This window comes from Callospermophilus lateralis, chromosome X, assembly GCF_048772815.1.
Source record: "Callospermophilus lateralis isolate mCalLat2 chromosome X, mCalLat2.hap1, whole genome shotgun sequence".
In the NCBI taxonomy this organism is placed as follows: domain Eukaryota; kingdom Metazoa; phylum Chordata; class Mammalia; order Rodentia; family Sciuridae; genus Callospermophilus; species Callospermophilus lateralis.
The window spans coordinates 67,094,340-67,115,034 of NC_135325.1; the positions used below are offsets into that span (position 1 = coordinate 67,094,340).

A 20,695-nucleotide genomic window follows, 5' to 3' on the forward strand; every position below is an offset into this window, starting at 1 on the left:
TAGTAAACTCAGGAGGCAGTGAGAACAGGAAGTCAAGTCTCCTCTGGCCCCAGGGCTCTCCTCTCTACGCCCTTGGGGATGGAACTTCCTGTAAAGACTCCATCTTGTTAGTCTGGCTCTGACAAAGTGAGTTGGAGCTTGCTCTCAACTTGCTCAGCAGCCTTCCTCAATCTTTCAGAGATTCAAATTGTCAGACGACACAGATTCTCTGCAGAAGAACCTCGTGAGGATTTTGGTGGCCAGACACATAATGGGTGAGTTGGTCAGCATGAGGCCTTGGTCTCAGGTCCCCAAGGGGTATGCTGGGCCCCTCCCCCATCCATAAGAAACCTTACTAAACTTTAAGATGCAAAGGGGATTGTGGCAAGGTCCCAGGTTGACATTTTTCATAAAGACAAGTGTCAATTGAGGTCTGAGATACTTTTTGTTTCCACATGGAAAACCTCTCTTTGGCTTGGCTGAAGTTAATTTTTTTGTCCTATTTGAGGGGAAAGTCCAGGGTTTGAGGAATGGAGAATGTCACTTGAAAGACAGGATTCCAGCTAATGGTGGAGGAGGGGCAGGGAAGCTACCTGTACCCTTGAATTTTTACACCAACCATTCAGGGTAGATTGTATTTATTCCCATAGAAGTTTCCCAAGCCTTGTTTTATGTGCTAGCAGATGACCTATCTGGAATATTATATGTGTAGCTTTTATGCGAACTCTTCCATATCAATTAAGTAGATTTGTTACCCAGATTTTAAAAATAATTTAAGATGAGGTTTAACTATCAGATTGGCTTTGAGTTCCTGGGCTTAGGTGATCCTCCTGCCTCAGCCTCGAGAGTTTCTGGTACTGCAGGCATGTACTAACATGCCCATATTGTTACTTATATTATTTAAATCTTCACCAAATAGGTGAATTTTTGTCTGCAGGCTGTGTCTGTTATTCAATGAAGTGTGTTAAAATTTCCCCCAAACTGTGAATGTATTCATTTCTCCATTTCTTTTAACCAGGTTTTTCTTTGTATATTTTGGCTCTGTGTTCATGCATAGAAATAAAAATTTTTTAACATCTTACTGTTGAATTGATCCTTTATCCTTATGAATTCTCCCTATTTTCTCTAATTATTTTTTTATTAAAGTGTACAGCTATGCAGATTTTCAGTTAGTGAATGGATAGAATGGTTTATTGTTTTTTTCAGTACTTAAAAAAACATTTTAGACTGTGGATGTAGCTCAATGGTAGAGCACTTCCTAGTGTGTGAAGCCCTGGGTTTAATTCCCTGTATTACCAAAAATTGATATAATAATTGTACATGTTTATGTGTACAGTATATTTATTTTTTAGCTTAACTATGCATATACTTTATTATTCAAGATTCGTTTTTCAGAAATCTATATTTCTGTTAAGTTTCATTCCTATTTTTTGCTGATTCTAAGACAATCAGTAATTCAAATTTCCTTTTTTAAATAACTTTATTTGTTTATTATTATGTGGTGCTGGGGATCCAACCCAGGGCCTTGCCTGTGTTAGGTGAGCACTTTAGTGCTGAGCCACAACCTCAGCCCATTAATTCCAATTTCAAATATAAATTATTCTTATTTTTTCCTTGACAAAAAGCAAACTTTACATACCATATATCTTTGTTTAGCAGAAACATAATCTACTTTTCTCATGTGCAGAGTTGTTTTTCCTTTTTCGTATTTTTATTTTTAAAATTTGATTTTTTTAGTTATACATGATAGTATATTTTCCCATGATATTTCATTGCATTTATACACATGTAATGATCACTTCAGGGTAATTGGTGTAGCCATTGCCTCAAATTTATCATTTCCTTAAGTAACATTCAAAATCCTCTCTTCTAGCTATTTTGAAATATATAATTGTCATCAGCCACAGTTACCCCACATTGCTATAAAACATTGGAAGTTATTCCTTCTATCCAACTGTACCCCTGGACCCATTAACTGTCCTTTCTCCAACCCCAGACCTTTGCACCCTTCCTAGGCACTGGTAACCTGACATTGTATTCTCTATTTCTATGAGGTCAACTTTTTTAGTTTCTACATATATGTGAGAATATTTTGCCATGTATTTATTTAAAAATTTTTATATCATTAAATTTTACATGTTTCTTTTAAGGAAAATTTGATGAAATATTATGTAATCTGACTCTGTCCATATATCAATTTAGGGTATTTAATTTACTCTGCTTTTATGAAATTATAAGATATAATTTGGATCAAATAGACAATAATAATCTATATACGCATTTGCCTGTTCTGAGTTCTTGCCCTCTTCTTTCCTTTGATGTGTTTAAAATTTGTAGCTATTAAATTTTTATGTCATTTGGCTGAATAAACATTCTTTGGCCATCCTTACAGTGTTTGCCCTTAGGATTACAATGTGTATCTTTGCCCCATAGTGGTCTAATGTAAATTAGTTCTTTTGCAAATTCTCAAACAGTGCAGGGACCTTGGAACACTGTGATGTTATTAACCCTCCCTATTTATTGTCATACATTTTAATTATGTATAGATTAAAACACTCAAAAGAAATTATCATTTTATTATATAATCAATATTCACTTAGATTTGTCTCCATATTCACAAATGTCACTCATTTTCCTTCCCTGAATCAATGATCCACCATCTGGGATCATATTCTTTTCTATATAAAGAACCTTCAAATACTTCCTTTGATTTGAGTCTTCTGGCCAATTTTAACTCAGTTTTTGTTATAAGAACATTATTATGAAATGTCTGATAAGCAATGTTATCCCTTAAAATACACCTTTTTTTCTATTAATGTTTTCATAGTGACTTTATTTGTTATTTCTTAGAAACTTCTTAAGGAAGTTTTCTTCATATTCTGCTTCTCCATTGTTTGCTGATTTCTGGCACTCAAAGTAAACATGTGCTAGATACACTTACTACATCTCCTGCTTTCCTCTCTTAAAATTCTCCAAAATTATGTATAACTAATATTTACTCTGTATTTTCTTCAATCTTATTTTCCATTTTTCTAGTTCTTTCAAGAAGGGAACTTGGCTTTTATCCTTGAACCATAACAGCAAACTTTCAGGGTAGATTGTTTTTTAATATCTTCATTTATTTTTATACTGTGCTGAGGACTGAACCCAGTGCCTCACAACTGCAAGGCTCATACTCCACCACTGAGCTGCAGCCTCACCCCTCAGGGTAGATTTGTATCTATCTCCTCAAGAAGAGGAAGGAGATAAGAGAGATGATAAACAAATTGTCCAAATCACCCAAACTGAAAAGGGCAAAGTAGGGAATAATAACATCACAGATCACATTCTGGCTTATGATACATTCCTGTTTTCTTCACCCCACCCCTCACCTTGAGACTGGAATCACCTGATTTCACCTATGGTTGGCAAGTGATCTATCATGGAGCTTCATCTCTAGCCTTATATATTTCTTTTTAGATTATAAAATACAGTGATATTTCTTCATATGCTATTATATTTTCCCAGAACTTTTTCTGGCATTTACCACTGATGTGTTGTTTTCAATATAAGGTCACAATTCCCAAGCTAACACCCTTCAAAGAAGAGCAAGATGCTGGGGTATTTTTCGAAGGAGATTTCCAAATTGGTCTGAGCCAGTCAGTGCTGCCATGAATATTTCATCCTACCAGCAGCAAGAAGGAGATTCAGCAATGAATGATGCCCACATGGATTCTGGAGTTAGATAGTAAGTGACCAGTCATCAGTATGGCTGGAATAGACCATCCAGTGAAATATATAATCCTGTAGTTAAATATGTAATTCTTTCATCTCTCCAACCTGGAAGAGTGAGAAATGATAGGTTCAGATTAAAGGTTCAGCAAATTTTCATAATCCTGGTACCAAGCAGCGAAATATGTATAGAAAACTTTCTAAGCAGTAGGGATTATTTCTTTTTCTTCACTTCTCCACAGCACTCCCTATGCCATCCCATCCCATCATTGGAGAAGCAATTTATACAAACAAGACCAGACCCATGGTAATATGGAGAGAGCACAAAAACCTCCAGAGCGAAGAACCGAGGGAAACAGGCAGAATGGAACCTTAGGGAGCTGGTTCAAGATCACAGTGAGTGTTGTGGCAAAATGGACCAAATATCTAGAAGGAGAATGGGGACAGTTGTATTAGACTTGTATCAGGACGCAAGGTTCATTTCTGGGTGCAGGGGAATTGGTAATTTATTTTTTTATCACTAAGAGTTAATATCCCGGGTCATGTAAGGGCAGATTAAGAGAGATAATATAAAGGGGACAAGGTGACTGCAGGGAGAATAGAAATGGTTGCATATAAGCAAAGGAAAAAAAATCTGACACTTAAGGAGATTGAACAATTCCACACCAGATTCTTGTTTGGCAAAAATTTAATATGTGTGTGTGTGTGTGTGTGTGTGTATGTGTTTGATTGGATTCTCTGGGGTCTTTGACAAGGAGGCAGGCCAGATCTGCCTTGGGTAAGATTTCTTGGGAATTTACCAAGGTAGTTCACATTAGACATCTGACATTTTTTATTTGAAGAAAACTATCTGAATTTTTAAAAAAGATACTTAAGAAGTCCATGTCTGATGTAAAAGCTAAAAATAATGGAATTTGTCCTATCTTTAGAAATTATTTTAAAGCCTGAAAATGGTCTGAAAGAAACATGCTTGTACTTAAATTTAATGTTTCCATCTTTTTTTTTTTGCTCCTAGATTCCATTTGGCATAAAATATGAAGAGAAGTGGCTGTTGAATTTGATTCAGAGCCAGTGTAGTCTTCCTTTTACTCCGGTTGAGGTAAGAGATAAGAGTAAGTGGTATAAGAGGAAACAGGACAGAGGAAGGCTGGAAGAGCAGCAATTCTGACCTCACATTCTGTTTTTCTCACCACTGTCACTGTAGTTTCACTATGAGAAAATGCAGGCCCAGTTCTTTGTTGAGAATGCCAGCATTGCCTTCGCATTGAAGAATATTGGTGATAAGATTCGGGATGAGGATAATGAAAAGGTATGTGTCAAGGGGATAACCAGAGCCAATCAAGGGGGCAAGAGGGCAGGCCAGGGTGATACCTTGTTCTTGGGGTTCAAAGTTCTTGGTGCAGACCCAGCTCCTCATGTGTTATCTGCAGATATCAATCTTTGTCACTCCTTCTGAGGTACCCTGCTCTATTAAGGATCTGCAGTCAGAAAAGGTAGAGCAAGTGAAGGTAATGTAGACTCAAAACAAGTTGTGCACCAACAGCCATACCCCCTCTGTCTTCCCCGTATATTGCCCTACCACCTCTGCCTCAGAGCTACTGAACTCCATCTTTAACTTTGCAGTTAACCATGAACAAACAATGTGATGCCTCCCATCAAGCTCTTGACATTCAGAGACCCCCTGTTGAACCAAGTATGGCTGATAGCTGTAATTCTGGGGTAGAGGAGGGCAGATGGGTTTGCCTGGGAGGGATATTTAGGGATTGTCACTTGGGGAAGTGTTGGTGTTGGAATTGGGCCAGCTGGTCTCCTCTCAGCCTTCTGATTCCCACCTCTTGCTTCCTGAAGACTTGATGACCCATGCTATTGAAATGGCACCAAATCCTAGAAAGCACATGGTTACTTCCTTGAATATTCCTGAAGAGAACAAACCCAATGTGAGACCTTAGGCTTAATGATGTTATTGAGGGTGGGAGAGGTTAGCTAGCAGCCAGACTGGTCTCAGATATTCCCCACTAGAGCCCTAACTCTAACTTTTTCCTCATCATAGCTTACCTTGCCAACCTACCAGCTGGTTGGCATGATGGATACTATGCCAAAGGATCTCAGTATTGAAAACCCAAATGTCTCTAAAAGTAAGGTAAGATGTAAGACTCAGATCATTATTTGAAGGAAAAGTGGAAGGACCCATCAGGGTGGTGACAAGAGGCAGAGAAGTAGATTTTTTGGCAAAAAAGGGAGTTGGGGATGCAGGGCCCTTCACCTCTCTTTCCGTAGTTCATGTGTTCCTCCACATAATTACAGGTGAAGTCTGCAGGGAAGATGGACAGCGGGAAAGGGCTGGAACCAGAAGAGATGTGTGCAGACAGAAACTCTCTGTGCACCACCTTCCTGGATAAGTCCAACAACATGAAGTCAGTTGTAACCTTTGCTACCCACTGGGACTTCAGCTTCCCCTGATGTGTCCTTTTGCAGAGGGAGGCAGCCTTGGTTCTCTGGGAAGACCACAGGCTCCACCCTCTCCTGTGTCTGTGTCCTCCAGCTGTGCTCACAGGTCTGCTTTGCCTCTTCTGACCTGCTCCCTTTTTCACCTGGTCTGGTGTATGTTTTCCATCTCTCTGCACCTGGCCTCCTCCAGCATGCTCTCCTGGGATAGGAGTAGTTTCCTTTCCTATCCTGAGAAGGTCCCTTCTTCCTTTGCTCCACAAAGTTCTCCCCACCTGTCCCAGGCTGACATGGAGATTTCATGCCCTGTGCCAAGGGCCAAGACTCTAGGTGGCTACCATCACAACATCTGTTCCTCTAGGTCATTGGTGGGAACTGTTTTCTCCTTGGGGAGAAACATGGGTTCCCTGAGTCAAGGAGCCAGAGGTGGGCCACTGGCAGTGAGCAGAGGCCTTCCCAAGACAGGAGGGGAAGGCAGAGAGCAAAGGAGGGGCAGGAGGAGGAGGAGCACAGTCTGCTCAGAGGCACTGCTGCTCCCTCCCCCACTCCACATCCCACATCCAACCTGGTCCCTCAGAGCAGCCCTGGGTAGCCCAAGTCAAGATGCTTCCTTGGGCAAGACACTGGCTCAGACAGGCACAGGTACTCAGGGACCACCATGAGGGAACCTGGTGCTCATTAGAGGGGACCACAGACCCTCTGTCACATGCTGAGCTGGTGCCTGATTCCTCACTACTGGTGCTGGGAATGACACCTCCCCTGGGGGCAGCTCCTTTTCCCATACCTGGCCCCCTCTGGGCCCACAGAGGAGACAGAGGCTGAACCTGCATCCTGTGGGCCCCAGCCCAGCAGGTACATGTTTGCATTCCTGCCTGGGGCCGCAGGGCCAGCCAGGGGCAGGTGAAGGAATGGGCTGCAGTAGGGGAGCTGGTTTCTTCTCACTTCCACCTTGACCTCCAGCACCAGGGGGCAGCATCTTCCCCTTCCCTTTGCTTTGCTTCTCATTGTCTCTACTTTTCTTTGTCTCCCCCAACTCTCCCTCCCCTATCTTGACTCCTTTTTGGTCCATATCCCTTCCTTCCCCTCCCTGCCTTATTCACCCCACTGCTCCAACATTTTGTGGGGCAGGGAGATGACCTGGTCTTGGCCTGGCCAGGTCATGCCACGCCCCACAGAATGCTGGATATCCAGCAAGATAGCAGAGCCCTGGGCTCCCACCTCATTCCCTGCTCCCTGCAGAGCCTTCCTTGGGGATCAGGAAGAAGGTAAGGGAGGCATGGAGGGGAAGGAAGCCCTGGAGCCTCAGTGCAGCTTTGTGGTGGCCCTGGTGAAATGGGTCATGGCAGTGGAGGTGGGAGCTCCCAGGGAGAAGGAAAGGGAGGAGAGCTAGAGGGAGAGACAACTCTCTGTGTCAATCAACAGGAAAGGCAGTTATACAGTTTCAATTGTTTTTGTCTATTTTGTTTTGATTTAAAATATGTTTAGTCATTTATTTCAACTGACACATAAACATTTAATTTGCACATATTAATGTGGTACCATGTAATACTTCTATATACACATACATTGTATGACTTTTAAATCAGTTTATCTTGATTTTTGATAGCTCCATCCTGGAATTGTTTCCCAAGTTATTATGTCTGGTAAGTTTGCTCCTTTCTCATTGACTCCTCTAATGGGAACTTATGCTGTTTCCAACCTGCCCTGAAACCCTTTAGGTCTTGCCCAAGTTGTATTTTTGGATCTGACACTTAAACCTCAAAGGTATATGGAGAGGCAATATAGACCCATATGGGAACTTTACAAAGGCTCTGACCTTTCTTCACACAGGGACCCCTTGCCATAACCCTACCTGTGGTTCTGTCCATATCATTTCCATGGCCTTTTCACATGGGATTTGTGACCTAACCCTCTCCTAGACTCATCCCTTTCTTTAATCATCCAGCATCACTTCCTTTTCCTGTACTGATGCCTCCTCTTGCCTTCCCCAGGATGGGCAGGAGTCACCTAGACCAACTCTATGTGGCATTGAAGCTCACAAGAAGTTACCAACTTGCAAGGTAAAGAGAGAGGCTCATGCAGGGTTTTAGGTGGTACACAAAGAACACATAATAGCTATGATCCCAAACGTTCATTTTATTCCAGGGAAGCTTCTTTGGATCTGACATATTGAAGAATCTGGTCCTACAGTTCCTACAGCAGTAAGTCCCTCTGGGGTTCTCTGGACTTCAGGGATGAGGGAAGTAAGGCCATATTATCATAGGGCTGCTTGATGAAACTTTTAAGTCTCATTTGGGGTCCAAACCATAGAGATAGACTATTCATTTGCTCCCCTGCAGGTATTACTTGATCTATGACTATGGAGACCGAAAGAGTCTCCTGAGCACTTATCATATTGAGGCCTGCTTCTCTCTGACCATTCCGTTCAACCCCAAGGATCCAGCCCTGTGAGTATCACAGCTCAGACTCTGATCTATGGTAGTGTGACTCCCCAGCAGACATAGTCCAGCTCTTGGAAATATGTGCACCAGCTAGACCTACACCTCTTGTTCCTCTTTTTCTCCTAGGAACAGCTTTTGTGAGTATTTCAAGTATAACAGGGATATAAAGAAGCTCAAGGATTCCTGTAAGTGTGTGATGGGGAAGACTGGGCAGCAGCATAAGGGGGTATGAAGGGGTCAGTCATGGGGGTCAAGGGCAAGGATGTGGCATCCCCCCTCATCTTTGCTTCTCCTGTCCTCTACAGACCAGTGGAAGCAACTGAAGCACACAAAACATGACATCTTGGATACCCTCTGCGTACTGCCCAAGACTCGGCATGACCTCAGCTCCTTTGTGGTGGACATGTGGTTCCAGACGGTGAGCACCTGCTTCCTCCCTGGGGTGGGACCAGAAAGCTGGAGGTGGGGAGGAGGTTAAGCAGATCCTGAGTTCCTGCATTGCCCCCTTTCAGGAAACAATGCTCTGCTTCTCTGTGAATGGTTTGTTCAAGGAAGGTGAGTGTCTATACAACCCCCTCAGATCGCCTGCTGCTCCCTCCCCTGGGTAGGCACCCTCTCAGAACTCCCCCAGCTTCCCTGATTCTGGGCCTTTCCTTCCTGTTCTTCCCTGGGGGCTCTTCCCTCGGTGCTCCCACTCTGCCCACAAAGCATCCTGGTCTGAACGTGGTCCGTGCCTGTCTGCCCCACAGCTCCGGTGTGTGTTAGGGACATAGGCTGTGGGGTTCCATGGCTCTCCTCCCAGGTCCTTACTCTGTGGCCTTGGACCAATTACTTGACCTCTTTTTTTCCCCATTTGTAAAATGAGGCTAGAAGAACCCATCTCTTGGGCAGATGTGAGATGAACATCAAGTGAACTTTTGAAGTGGTTTTCACAACATATATTAGGGGACCCATTTCAGGGAGTAGTAGACTGTTTCTACTATTGCCCTCCCATTTCTGCCACAACTTTGTGACTCCAAGTGAACAATTTCTGGTTCTGGTCCCCTTCAGCATAACACCTTCCCTGGGAAACACTGTGTAAGCTTGTAAATCATGTACAACTTTAAGGGGGTATTGTTGTTTGTTGTCCTTGAAGTGGAAGGAAAGTCCCAGGGCTCTGTTCGTGCCTTCATCAGAACCTTCATCGCTATTCCTGGAAGCAATTCCAGGTAAGTGCTATATTGTAATTGCTTCCAGGAAAGTGCTATATTGTAAGTGAGAACACTCTACTGAGCCTTAGCCTGTAGGTGTGGGAATGTGGTGGTGCAGTCATTGAAAACCCAAAGTATAATCAAGTGCTTCAGTTCTTTCCTGATGCAGTACTCACTTGCTGTGACTTTGGCCAAGTCATATGACCTCTCTGTAACTCAGTGTCTTTCTCTGAAAACGGTGATTACATTTTTCACTCCCTTCTAATATTGTAAGGGGCAAATGTGAGTGTAAAATTATTCTTGGTACATAGGTAAATCTATAAATCATGTAAGCTTGTTGACAATCTCCAAAGTTGGCCTCTGAGAGAATGTTAAATGATACCAGCCAAAAAATGTCGGGCACAGTAGGGGATATGGAAGGCATCTGGTTGCTGAGCAGAGGTAGCAGGATTGTTGTTGGGGAAGATTTTTGTTAAGGAGTGGGGCTGTACAACTTTCCGGTCAACTGAGGGTCTGCTTCTCTTTCAGCCTGTGCATCATCAATGATAAGCTGTTTGTGCGAGACCCTAGCCTCCAGGGGAACCAGAGCCCCTTCTGCATCCCTATGGCCACATGTTCCTCCACCTCTGTGCCTGCCCTCTCCCAGGAGCAGCAGGAAATGGTACAGGCTTTCTCTGTCCGGTCTGGGATGAACCTCAGGTGGTCTCAGAAGTAAGTGCTGGGTCTACATAATGATTATATATATGCTGGGTGGATCAGGGGAGTGAATTATGGAAACTTGCATAATTGCATATAAAATTGCATAGTTATTTTGAACAAGTTTATGATACTTGTCTAAATTCTATAGACCCTATTCCTTTATTACAAGACATTTCGCTTTTCAGGATTTCCAACTCCCCAGTGACATACTGTGCCACAGAGTTGTTTTTTTTTTTGTTGTTGTTATATGTGTTGCACTACACATGGAGGCATATTTTTGTCATGTAGATTAGAAATGTCACTGTGTTACTGGAGTATCTCTTCTTGGGTCCTAATGGATGTCTCCTATCCTTTCTCTACCCCAGATACCTTGAAGAGAACCACTGGGACTACATCAGAGCTACACAAGTTCTTACTATGCCCAAGGTGAGGTTTGAGGATTCAGACCAAGTGAGCAAAAGCCAGGTGGCCTGAGGATGAGGCCATTGACTTCTGGCTCTGCTGATCACCAAACTCCTTTCTTCACTTCCTGTAGGTAAAGGGCATGGTCCCAGAGGAGACCCTCAAAAAGACTGATCCTGAATCTTAAGTACAAAGCCCTTAGAAGAAATTCCTGGGTGTTGTCATCTTTATCTTCTTCATCTTTGTTGCATTTTTTGTTCTAGTATGTGTATTTCTCTATGAATGACCTGGTTGTGACTGAAAGCCAAATTCTAACTTGTAGGGCTAACTCTCATGCATCCAAAGAGTCAAGTGTTCCATGCATTTGCTCCACCTCCCAGGATACCTGTTTATTTTCCTAATAAGAATGATGTTGTCCATTAGGTTAAATCTGCAAAAATCCATTTGAGACAGGCTTTACTCTCTAGGTTCTGCAGAGAAAGAAACGGATACTCAGAAGGAGCAATTCCTGGGAAGGAGTGGAGTAGAGACTCAAATTTTGGACCCACATTTAGACCAGAGCTGTGCCCCAAAGAGCTGTGTGGCTTTCTAGGCTGGAAGTGCTCTCTAACACTGTTAAACTTGGCCACTGGTGTTCTAGGTCCCTAGTGCATTAGTTAGATAGTTTTATGCAGAGAAGTATTAGTTTCTTAGCCATACAAATTTAAGAACAACCCCTTTCAGGGAAATAGCATTAAAGAGCACATGGAATCCTATGAAAAAAATGCCGACATATAAGAACTGTCATACTGTTAATATCCTTGATAAGTAAAGAAAAGGCAGAGAGAAAGGTAACTGACATTAGCCTTGAATTGCCATTAGAAGCAATGATAATAATCACAAAATCTATGAAACTCTGTTCAACCATAAAACTATGAAAACATTAACTGTGAATGTTAAGATACTAATTTAGAAAAGGAAATTAAATTGCTATTTTCAGAAAAATACATTGCATTTGTGTGTATGTGCATGTGCAAGCATGCATCATATATTTTTATTAGTTTTTTTAAAGCTTCTCTAATAAAGTACCACAAACTAGATGGTTTAAAGCTACAGGAATTTATTTTCTCACAATTTTGAAGGTCATAAATCCAAACTCAAGGTACAAGCAAGGCCATGCTTCTTTCAGAGGCTCTAGGGAGAATCCTTTCTTGACTTTTCAGCTTCTGGTTGCTAATGGTGATTTTATAGGTGTGGTGTCATGATTCATATTTCTGCCTCTATCTTCACATGACATTCTCTGTGTCTTCCATTTTTCTGTTCCTTTAAAGATCACCTATTATCAGATATAGGATCTACATTAATGTAAGATGGTTTAATCTATTAATATCTAAATAAGGTCACGTTCTGAGGCTACATATGTGCATATCTTTTGGAGATCACTTTTCAATACCCTTCATTGTGTCCTCTGGCCTGTGAAAATTCCCATCTGTCTCATGTGAAAAATGTATTCACTAAATCCTGCCTTATTTAAAAGTTAATGCATTTTGGTATCAACTATTAAGTAAAATATATCATCTAAATATCAACTAGGGTTGGAGGTGTAGTTCAGTGGTAGAGCACTTTCATGTGCAAAGTTCAGGTTTGATTCCCAGCACCACAAAAAAAGTAATGGCTTCCGAAGTCCCAAATTGCATCATCTAAAGTATCTAGATCAGGTTTGGATGAGACTCTATCATATATGAAGGGGAACAATTCTCCATCTGTGCAAGTGAAATTTAAACCAGAAAATTCTGGTTATGAGATTATCGAGGAAGGATCTGTTCACTGATGGAATAGGCATAGGGTAAACATTCCCATTCTAAGAGGGAGAATCTGAGAGAATTAAAGAGTTCACTAGTCCCAAGAAAGTTTTAAATCAATCCAGGAAAATTCTATTAGGTTTCAAGGCCCAAGAATTACCTCTGTGGCTTGATGCTTTGATTTCTGGGATTGTGGAGGTGACCCTCTCTGACCTCTGCCTTTATAGCTGTAGCTCTGGTCTGAAAGTAATCCTTCCTTTTTCTTTATGTCTAACAGCTTTCCTTTAATTTGTCCTCCTTTCATTCCCTTCAGGTAAGGTTAGTAGTGTTTTTGTTTTGTTTTGTTTTGTTTTGTTTTGGGGGGCGTGGGTAACGGGGAATTGAACTCAGGTATTTCACCACTGAGCCACTTCATCTTTCCTATTTTGTATTTTATTTAGAGACAGGTCTCACTGAGTTGCTTAGCACCTCACTTTTGCTGAGGCTAGCTCTGAATTTTCAATCCTTCTGCCTCAGCCTCCCAAACTGCTGGGATTATAGGAGTGTGCCACTGTACCTGTCTAGTAGTGGTTTCGGTGGGAAAATTATTCTCAAAAACCTTGTAAGTCTCTAGTATATATCAAGTGGATACATGCCATCAGATAAGAGGGTTCTCCACAGATCCTTTCCAGATAATCTCCTCTTTATTCCTGGATTCTGCTGAGAATGTACCATTTTGCATTTCTTTTTTAAAAATCTTTTTAGTTGTAGATGGACACAGTACCTTCATTTGATTTATTTTTTTTAAACATGGTGCTGAGGATTGAACCCAGTGCCTCACACATGCTAGACAAGCACTCTGCCACTGAGCCACAACCCTAGCCCAATGATTTTGCATTGCTAATACATCCTTGCCAATATTTAATGCTGTTGGTTTTTAGATCTTGGACATTTTAATAGGTGTGTAGTAGTATCTTGTTTTCAATTTGCATTTTCCTGATGATATATTATGTGGAGCATCTTTTCATGTTTACTTGTCATCTGTACATTTTCTTCACTTAGGTGTTTAGGTCTTTGGCTCATTTTTATGGGGTTATTTTCTTACTGCTGAGTTGAGTTCTTTGGATATTTTGGATAATAGCCCTTTATAAGATATGCTTTACAAGTTGTCTACTAAGGAGTGAAATTGACTTCAGACTTCCAAAATAAGGAAATATATAAGGACATAAAACATGGTAATGGTGGCTTTGGGCTGGAAAGAATGGGGGGCAGTAAAAAAATGATAGCAAAAATACACAGGGTTTCTCATTGAGGTGAAGAAGTTATTCTAAAATTGACTATGGTGATGAGAAAATATATTTATGAATATACTAAAACCAACTGTCTTGTACATTTTAAATGGATGAATCTTGCAGTATATGTTATTTTTCCACAAAGCTTTTGAAAAAAAAAAGATATAAAGAGAGACTCTTTTAGTTTTCCATCATTATAATAAATACTTCAATAATGAATTTATGAAAAGGGTTATGTTGGTTTTTAGTTTTGGATATTTCATTCAATGATCATGTAGAACTGTTGTTCTGAGGGAGAACATCATGGTGGGAGTGCATGGCAGAGCAAACATGCTCAGATCATGACCAGAAAGCAAAAAAGTGAAAAGGAAGAGATCAAGGGTCCCATAATTCCCTGTAAGGGCATGTTCCCAATGACCTAACCTACCATTAAGCCCCATATATTGAAGTTTCCATCACCTTGCAATACTACCACAGTGGGGACCAACCCTTTAACACATGAGTCTTTGCGACATTCCAGATACAAACTATAGCAGAGATTTAACTGGACTTCCTTTTAATTGAATATGAGGGACAATATAGAGGGATACAAGAATGATGGCCAAGTTTTTGGGTTGGCCAGCGGGGGGACTGTAAGATGAAAAACAAAGGGGAAAATGAGTGTAAACTGGGGAAAAGTGGAGGGGGGATATCACCTGTAGATCAGGAACACTGAAAGTTTCTGAGGGGTGAGAAATCACAGTATCTCTTTGAGAATCTGCCAAGAAGTGTGCTTCTTAGTTTCATTTTTCTGACAAAATACCTGAGATAAGCAACTTAAAAGAAGGAAGGATTTATTTTGGTTCATGGTTTCAGAGGTTTAGTCTATGGTCACTTGGTTTAGTTGATCCTGGGCCTGTGGTAAGACAGAAAGATGTAGAGTATGTGTTGGAGCAAAGCTGCTCACCTTGAGGTGACCAGGAAGCAGAGAAAGGTGGGAGGAGGGAAGGGAAGAGGGCCTTGGACAAGATATACCCTCTGAGGGCACACCCCAGTGGCTTCCTTCTACTAGGTCTCACTTCCTAAGCCTTCTACCACCTGCAAGTAGCACCAACTGAGGACCAATCCTTTAATACATGAGCATTTGGGGACATTCCAGATCCAAAATATAACAATCCCTCTCTCCCAAAAATGTAAATATACAATTGCTCCCTACACACATAATTTTGAATAACATTTAAGGAGTTCCATAGACTTCCAGGTCGAAAGAAGGCCAAATTTACTCAGGCTGATCAGCAGGCACTACTCCTTGGGTCCTCACATAAACATATGGGGGTATACTGGTGGGTATAAGCACTGGTGGATAATAACTCTGCAGCAAGACTAGGCTCTTCCTCAGTGACCCAGAGGTAAGGAAGTTAGGGTGAGGGTCCCAGGAATCTCCACCTCCACATCCAGCAGGAAGTTTCCAGAAAGTCTTCCAACTGGGGTAGGTGAAAAGGGGGAGAATATCAGGGACAATGATGCACACATGTAATCCGCAGATACTTGGGAGGCTGAGGAAGGAGGGTCACAAGTTTGAAGCCAACACAGCAACTTAGCAAGAACCTGTCTCAAAAAAAAAAAAAAATGGAGGGATGAGGGTGTAGTTCAGTGGTAGTGTACTCCTGGGTTCAATCACCAGTATTGCAAAAACAAAACAAAAGAGAGATAGGCAGACTTAGGAGCTCCTCTCTCCCCAAAAACTTCTGTACTCTTCTTGTTTCTTGGAAACTCATTGCTGAGAGCCACAGCCGAGTCAGAATGACGCGTGGCGGCTTGGTTATTTTGTGCCCAGCCAGACTGCGGCAACTCACTACAGAAGTGTACATGGGAATCGTTCTGTTTTGTTTTTTTTTTTTTAATGAGAACAAACCTCCCATCTATGCTAGTAGGTCACTAGGTGGGAATCTGGGGAAGAAATGAAGAAAACAAAGGTATTTACTAAGGTCTTATGTCCATTGATATTTTTAGAGTAAGCAACAAATTCAGTAGCTTTAACATAGGAAATGATGAAAAAAGTCAGGGATCACCATGGTTGGACAGAAGTGAGGACAATGAAATAAGCCCTTGGGCACAATAAATTATTACCCTTTGTAGCATGGCATATTGCTTCTCTATCCTTGTACTCTTTTCAACAAAACTCATTTTATGAGACTGTGATAAAACCTCTGAAACAGAATGCTGGCACAAGACAAAGTACCTGGTGAAAACTTAGCACATAATACCTCTAACATGTGGGTTAAGATAATATGTTTGCCGAGGTTACCTTTCAGGGACTTGAAGGCCACTTTTGCTGAAAAACACTAACTCTTCACTTGGGCCTAGAGATGTCTGATGTGGCACTATAATGGGATGAAAGGCCTGATATCTCTGCCTTCATATTATGTCTGAGCCCTTTGTTGCTGTAAATTTTAGTTCAGATTCTATTCAACTCTTTTTTTTTTTTTTGGTACCAGGGATTGAACTCAGGGGCATTCAACCACTGAGCCACATCCTCAGCCCTTTTTTGTATTTTATTTAGAGACAGGGTCTCACTGAGTTGCTTAGTGCCTTGCTGTTGCTGGGGCTGGCTTTGAACTCATGATCCTCCTGCCTCAGCCTCGTGATCTGCTGGGATTATAGGCATATGCCATCATGCCTGGATGTAGACATGTTAATTGACTGATAGAGCTGGTATGTGTTTTCTTTATCCTTGTGCTTTTTCAGCAGCTGTAGCAGCCCAAGCACCTTAAGTCCTTCAGCCTTATCATAAGTCCCAAATTGAGCTACAAGGTCAGAATGTTTGCATAGGATGATGGCATCACCTACACATGTAACTCAACAGTTCCCAGGACAAGTTGACTATGACTACATGGTGGTACAAGTCTCATGCAAGAAGAAACATCTTTCAGAATCACGACCCTGGCCAATGAAAAATTACCAAACTTTAGCCCATCCAAGAAAATCAATAAAAACTTGAACCTCCCTTGATTCAGGAAGGAGCCTGATTTCCTGACCAATGTTTTCTCTCTTCAGTTAAAGCCCCAATTAAAGCCCTGTCTGTATATTCACGCTAACTTAATTTCATTTCTATGTTCACCGAATCAAATGCTCCAATCTCCTATATCAATCAGAGGCTCTGAAATGTAAGGGTAGGAGAAACAGCACTTTCCTAACCTTTTGTGAACCAGGGATGATTTGACTGTCTCTGCATCCTTCAACCTACCTCACCTCACAATTCTTCTTTGCTTAGATCATCATAATCACCCATAATAATAGCCATTAATTTTCAGCAGTTGATGTCAGTTGTCAGCAAATATTTTTTCTGCATTTAATGAATGTTCATTAAAATAGAATAAAACAGAAACATTTATTAACAATTGAAATTTGCCCCAGAAGGAAAATAAAATAGATTATTTACATAAAGTGCCCATAATCTGACTACTGAACTTCTTCCTGAAATTGTACTTAACAGATGATTTTAGAAACACAGATTGTTAGGAGTATTCCCTCTTTTTTATTTTCCAGAATAATTTCAAACACTCTAGAGCGTTCTGAAAATGACAGTGAGTGGAACCCAGAAGAAAACATCTTCTGTGTGGTACAAATGAACATAAACAATGAATTTTTATTTTTACTTCCCCTAGCAAACCATCTCTTTCAAAAATAAAATTCTTTCATTTCCAATTTTTGAGGCATTCTAATTTTTTTAAAAGAAGGAAACAAAAATTATTAGGAAGCATATATACAGCTAGGAGATGAGATAAAGCAGAACAGGCCAAGGCCAAGCTAAGGGGTAGGGGATGCAGGGGGAAGGGAACAGATCCTCCCTAGTAACCAGAGAAGGGCCAACTCCAACCACAAGATGGTGATGCCACTTGTGGGGCCTCAGATTGGAGAGGACCTAGATGAGTGACACAGCAGTGCGTGTGGGGGCACTGCTCACAGACAGGAGGGGGGTGTCTTGTTGACTGCCCACCAGTTGGTGTTGGGGGGGATTGGGGGGAGGGTGAGCTCTGGTGACGTTCAGCCTTCACGTGACCCAGAGCTGCAGAGCGACGCAGCCCAGGGTGCAGTCGTCACTTGCGTCTGGCTACCAGCTCCCCGCTGCCCTGCGCACGGCGGGCTGGCAACGGGCCCGGGGAAAGCGGAGCAGGTAAGGGCCCTGGGGCCCGCGCGTAGCGGCCAAGCCAGCAGCAGCTTGCAGGCCCAGCGCGGATGCAGGAGGACAGCGCGGTGGAGCCCCCCGCTTTCTCCACACCCCAGCATTCTAGAGCACATAAATAGTGGCGCCCTGGCGTCGGGGGTGCAGGGCGGCTGAGGCTCGGGGGAGGGGCAGCAGAGCAAGTAAGAGCAGAGGGAAAGCACTCTGGAGTCCTGCGAGGGAAAATGGTGAACGCCGCGGGGGGCGGGATGGCGAGGGTACCCAGGGCGCAGCTGGAAAGCCCGGGGCCGGGGTGAGCACTCGGCTACAGCAGCCCCCTGTGCCCCCACCTCGGTCTGCAGGTCTGCGGACCAAGAGTCGCGGCGGCGCAGCCAGCGGTGAGAATCCGGAGGAGCAGGAGGAGACGGCAAGGATAGGCCCAGGTGGGTGCGAGGGGCAGTGCTGGGAGGCGGGGAGGGGGGGGGCGGGAGGAGGAAGGTGTGCAAAGTCAAATTTTAGACCCCAACCCCCAATTTCCCCATCCCTGCTCCTCCATTTTACTGCCTGCAGAAATCTGGGGATGGATCGATAGGGAAAATGGTGGTTTTGGGGGGCAGGGGGGGCCAATAGGGAGAGGGGAGGGCTTACATTGGAGGCCCCCTAGAGGACAGACAAAGCCTTTCAGATGGGAAAAACGAAATTAAAAAATACGTCGATATCCAGAACACTGAATAGTGAAAGATGAGCAGTTGGGGACTCTGTCCTCGGTGCTGAAATGTCCATCATAAATTCGTGAATTTTCTTGCCTTTTATCTTCTAGGAGTAATGGAATCCAAAGAGGAACAAGTGGGAAAAAATACCAACATGGAAAATGCCCCAAAGAAAAAGGAACAAAAGGAGCAAGATGATAATAAAGGGGAGCCCTTGGCCCTCCCTTTGGAAGCTGGTGAATACTTTGTGCCTAGAGGAAATCGTAGGCGCTTCCGTGTTAGGCAGCCCATCCTGCACTATAGATGGGACCTGATGCACAGGCTTGGAGAGCCACAGGCAAGGATGAGAGAAGAGAATATGGAAAGGTTTGGGGAGGAGGTGAGACAGCTCATGGAAAAGCTGAGGGAAAGGCAGTTGAGTCATAGCCTGCGTGCAGTTAGCACTGACCCCCCTCACCATGACCATCATGATGAGTTTTGCCTTATGCCCTGAATCCGGATTTTTTCCTGAAGTCAATAGGGAGACCCTTGCTTCCTAAACTAACATGTTGTGTTGTACCGCTGTAAGCCTTCTGATGTCATTAATTCTCTTGGGTCTCCAGTTACCAGCTTCTAATTGAATGTTTGTGTTTTTGACGCAGTCTGTAAGATTTTTGTCAGCAGAATTTACCTATTGCATGGAAAGATGCTCATTATATATTGTGAAGTTAATAAAGCAGTTTAAAAGCAAACAGTGTTTTTTTTTAATTTTAAAGCTTATATATAATCTAATTACATAAAATTTACAAAAATTAAATATACAAAAGGATTAATACAGGAACTTATTGCTGTGAGATGGGTTGATGTGGCTTTTTTTATATTTTGTGTCCTTTGAAAAGAAATGAAAATAATTTTATTGACCTTATGAGAATACTAGGGTTACTTCATAAATGCACACTGACTGAATTTGGATCTCTCTGCCAGATGAATAAATTTAGGAATTTTTTTTATGAATTGGGATGCAACTGGCTTCACACAACTTAGACAAGATCATGAGTGTGTGACCTCTATTTTTCTGTTTTCACCCATTCTCTATTATTATGCAAGTCTCCTATCAGATTTTTCCTTTCAGATACTTAACAGAGTGCCCAAAGATGAGTATTAATAGCCCAGCAAACCTCCTATTCCCCTCACAACTACAATGTCTGTTGATCATTCTGTGATTTCTGCCTGATAAGAAATAAACACTTAAAATAAAATTAATAATGATTGAGTTAGGATCTCTTAGTTCTTAGTTTAGTTCCTAACTAAATAACCATAGATATGTAACTTCCCTATTCTAGAAGACACTCCTTGCAAATCCTAAAAGAAAACTGATTTGATTCAGTAATATCCTAGCATTTCTAAAAGTATGCTAATCTTTCATCTGTGCATGAATCACCTGCAGACATTATTGAATTGTGGATGTATACGTAGATCTATGATCCCACACTAGGCCTATGAATGAGGTTCTAGAACTTTCATTTTTAGTGTATTTCCCTTGGGATTCTGATGTACATCAATGTCTAAAGGGCTAGTAGTGTATGTTTGTGTGTGTGTGTGTGTGTGTAAAATCTCAATTCTTAAATAGTAACTATAATAACAACAACATGCAGGTGATTATGTAAATACAGTTGAGATGCACTAAAATACACAGGATGTGTACATTAAATAGACCTTTAGGTTTTATACTTAAAATTTTAAATTTAAAGTAGGTACACTAAGAAGTCAACAGTGGTCATTTCTTGTGAGGTATTGAGTGATTTTTTTTTTTGAAATCAACTACATTTTTAAATAAAATGAATTACATGTACAAAAAAGAAATACATACTAATAACAGGTCCAGCCTCAAAAAACTTTTCAGTGAGCTACAAATGCAATGAAGACACTTAAAAATTCTCATT

General features: G+C 41.8%; 2 protein-coding genes across 2 annotated transcripts; both read left to right on the forward strand.

Annotated features, from left to right (window-relative positions):
• The first annotated feature begins 250 nt into the window (after nt 1-250).
• On the forward strand, nt 251-18,240 carry Nxf3 (nuclear RNA export factor 3). The gene is made up of 20 exons (XM_077106461.1): nt 251-254; nt 3,532-3,706; nt 3,933-4,086; nt 4,706-4,789; nt 4,895-4,999; nt 5,121-5,198; nt 5,314-5,383; nt 5,539-5,627; nt 5,995-6,104; nt 7,742-7,778; nt 8,127-8,195; nt 8,281-8,336; nt 8,475-8,582; nt 8,703-8,761; nt 8,882-8,994; nt 9,089-9,131; nt 9,712-9,784; nt 10,295-10,477; nt 17,448-17,520; nt 17,902-18,240. Exons 1-20 carry the CDS (start codon nt 251-253, stop codon nt 18,238-18,240), a joined length of 2,022 nt encoding a protein of 673 aa, XP_076962576.1.
• A 648-nt stretch (nt 18,241-18,888) lies between these two features.
• LOC143639126 (protein BEX1-like) lies at nt 18,889-19,267 on the forward strand. The gene has a single exon (XM_077107293.1). The coding sequence runs from the start codon at nt 18,889-18,891 to the stop codon at nt 19,264-19,266; it is 378 nt and encodes a 125-aa protein (XP_076963408.1). The 3' UTR covers nt 19,267.
• The last annotated feature ends 1,428 nt before the right edge of the window (nt 19,268-20,695 follow it).

Coding starts and splice junctions, on each gene's coding strand:
- Nxf3 (XM_077106461.1), top strand. Junction 5,199..5,313: donor AAAAGGTAGAGCAAGTGAAG/GTAATGTAGACT, acceptor TTAACTTTGCAG/TTAACCATGAACAAACAATG. Junction 5,628..5,994: donor CTGAAGAGAACAAACCCAAT/GTGAGACCTTAG, acceptor ACATAATTACAG/GTGAAGTCTGCAGGGAAGAT.
- LOC143639126 (XM_077107293.1), top strand. CDS start 18,889: ATGGAATCCAAAGAGGAACAAGTGGGAAAAAATACCAACATGGAAAAT.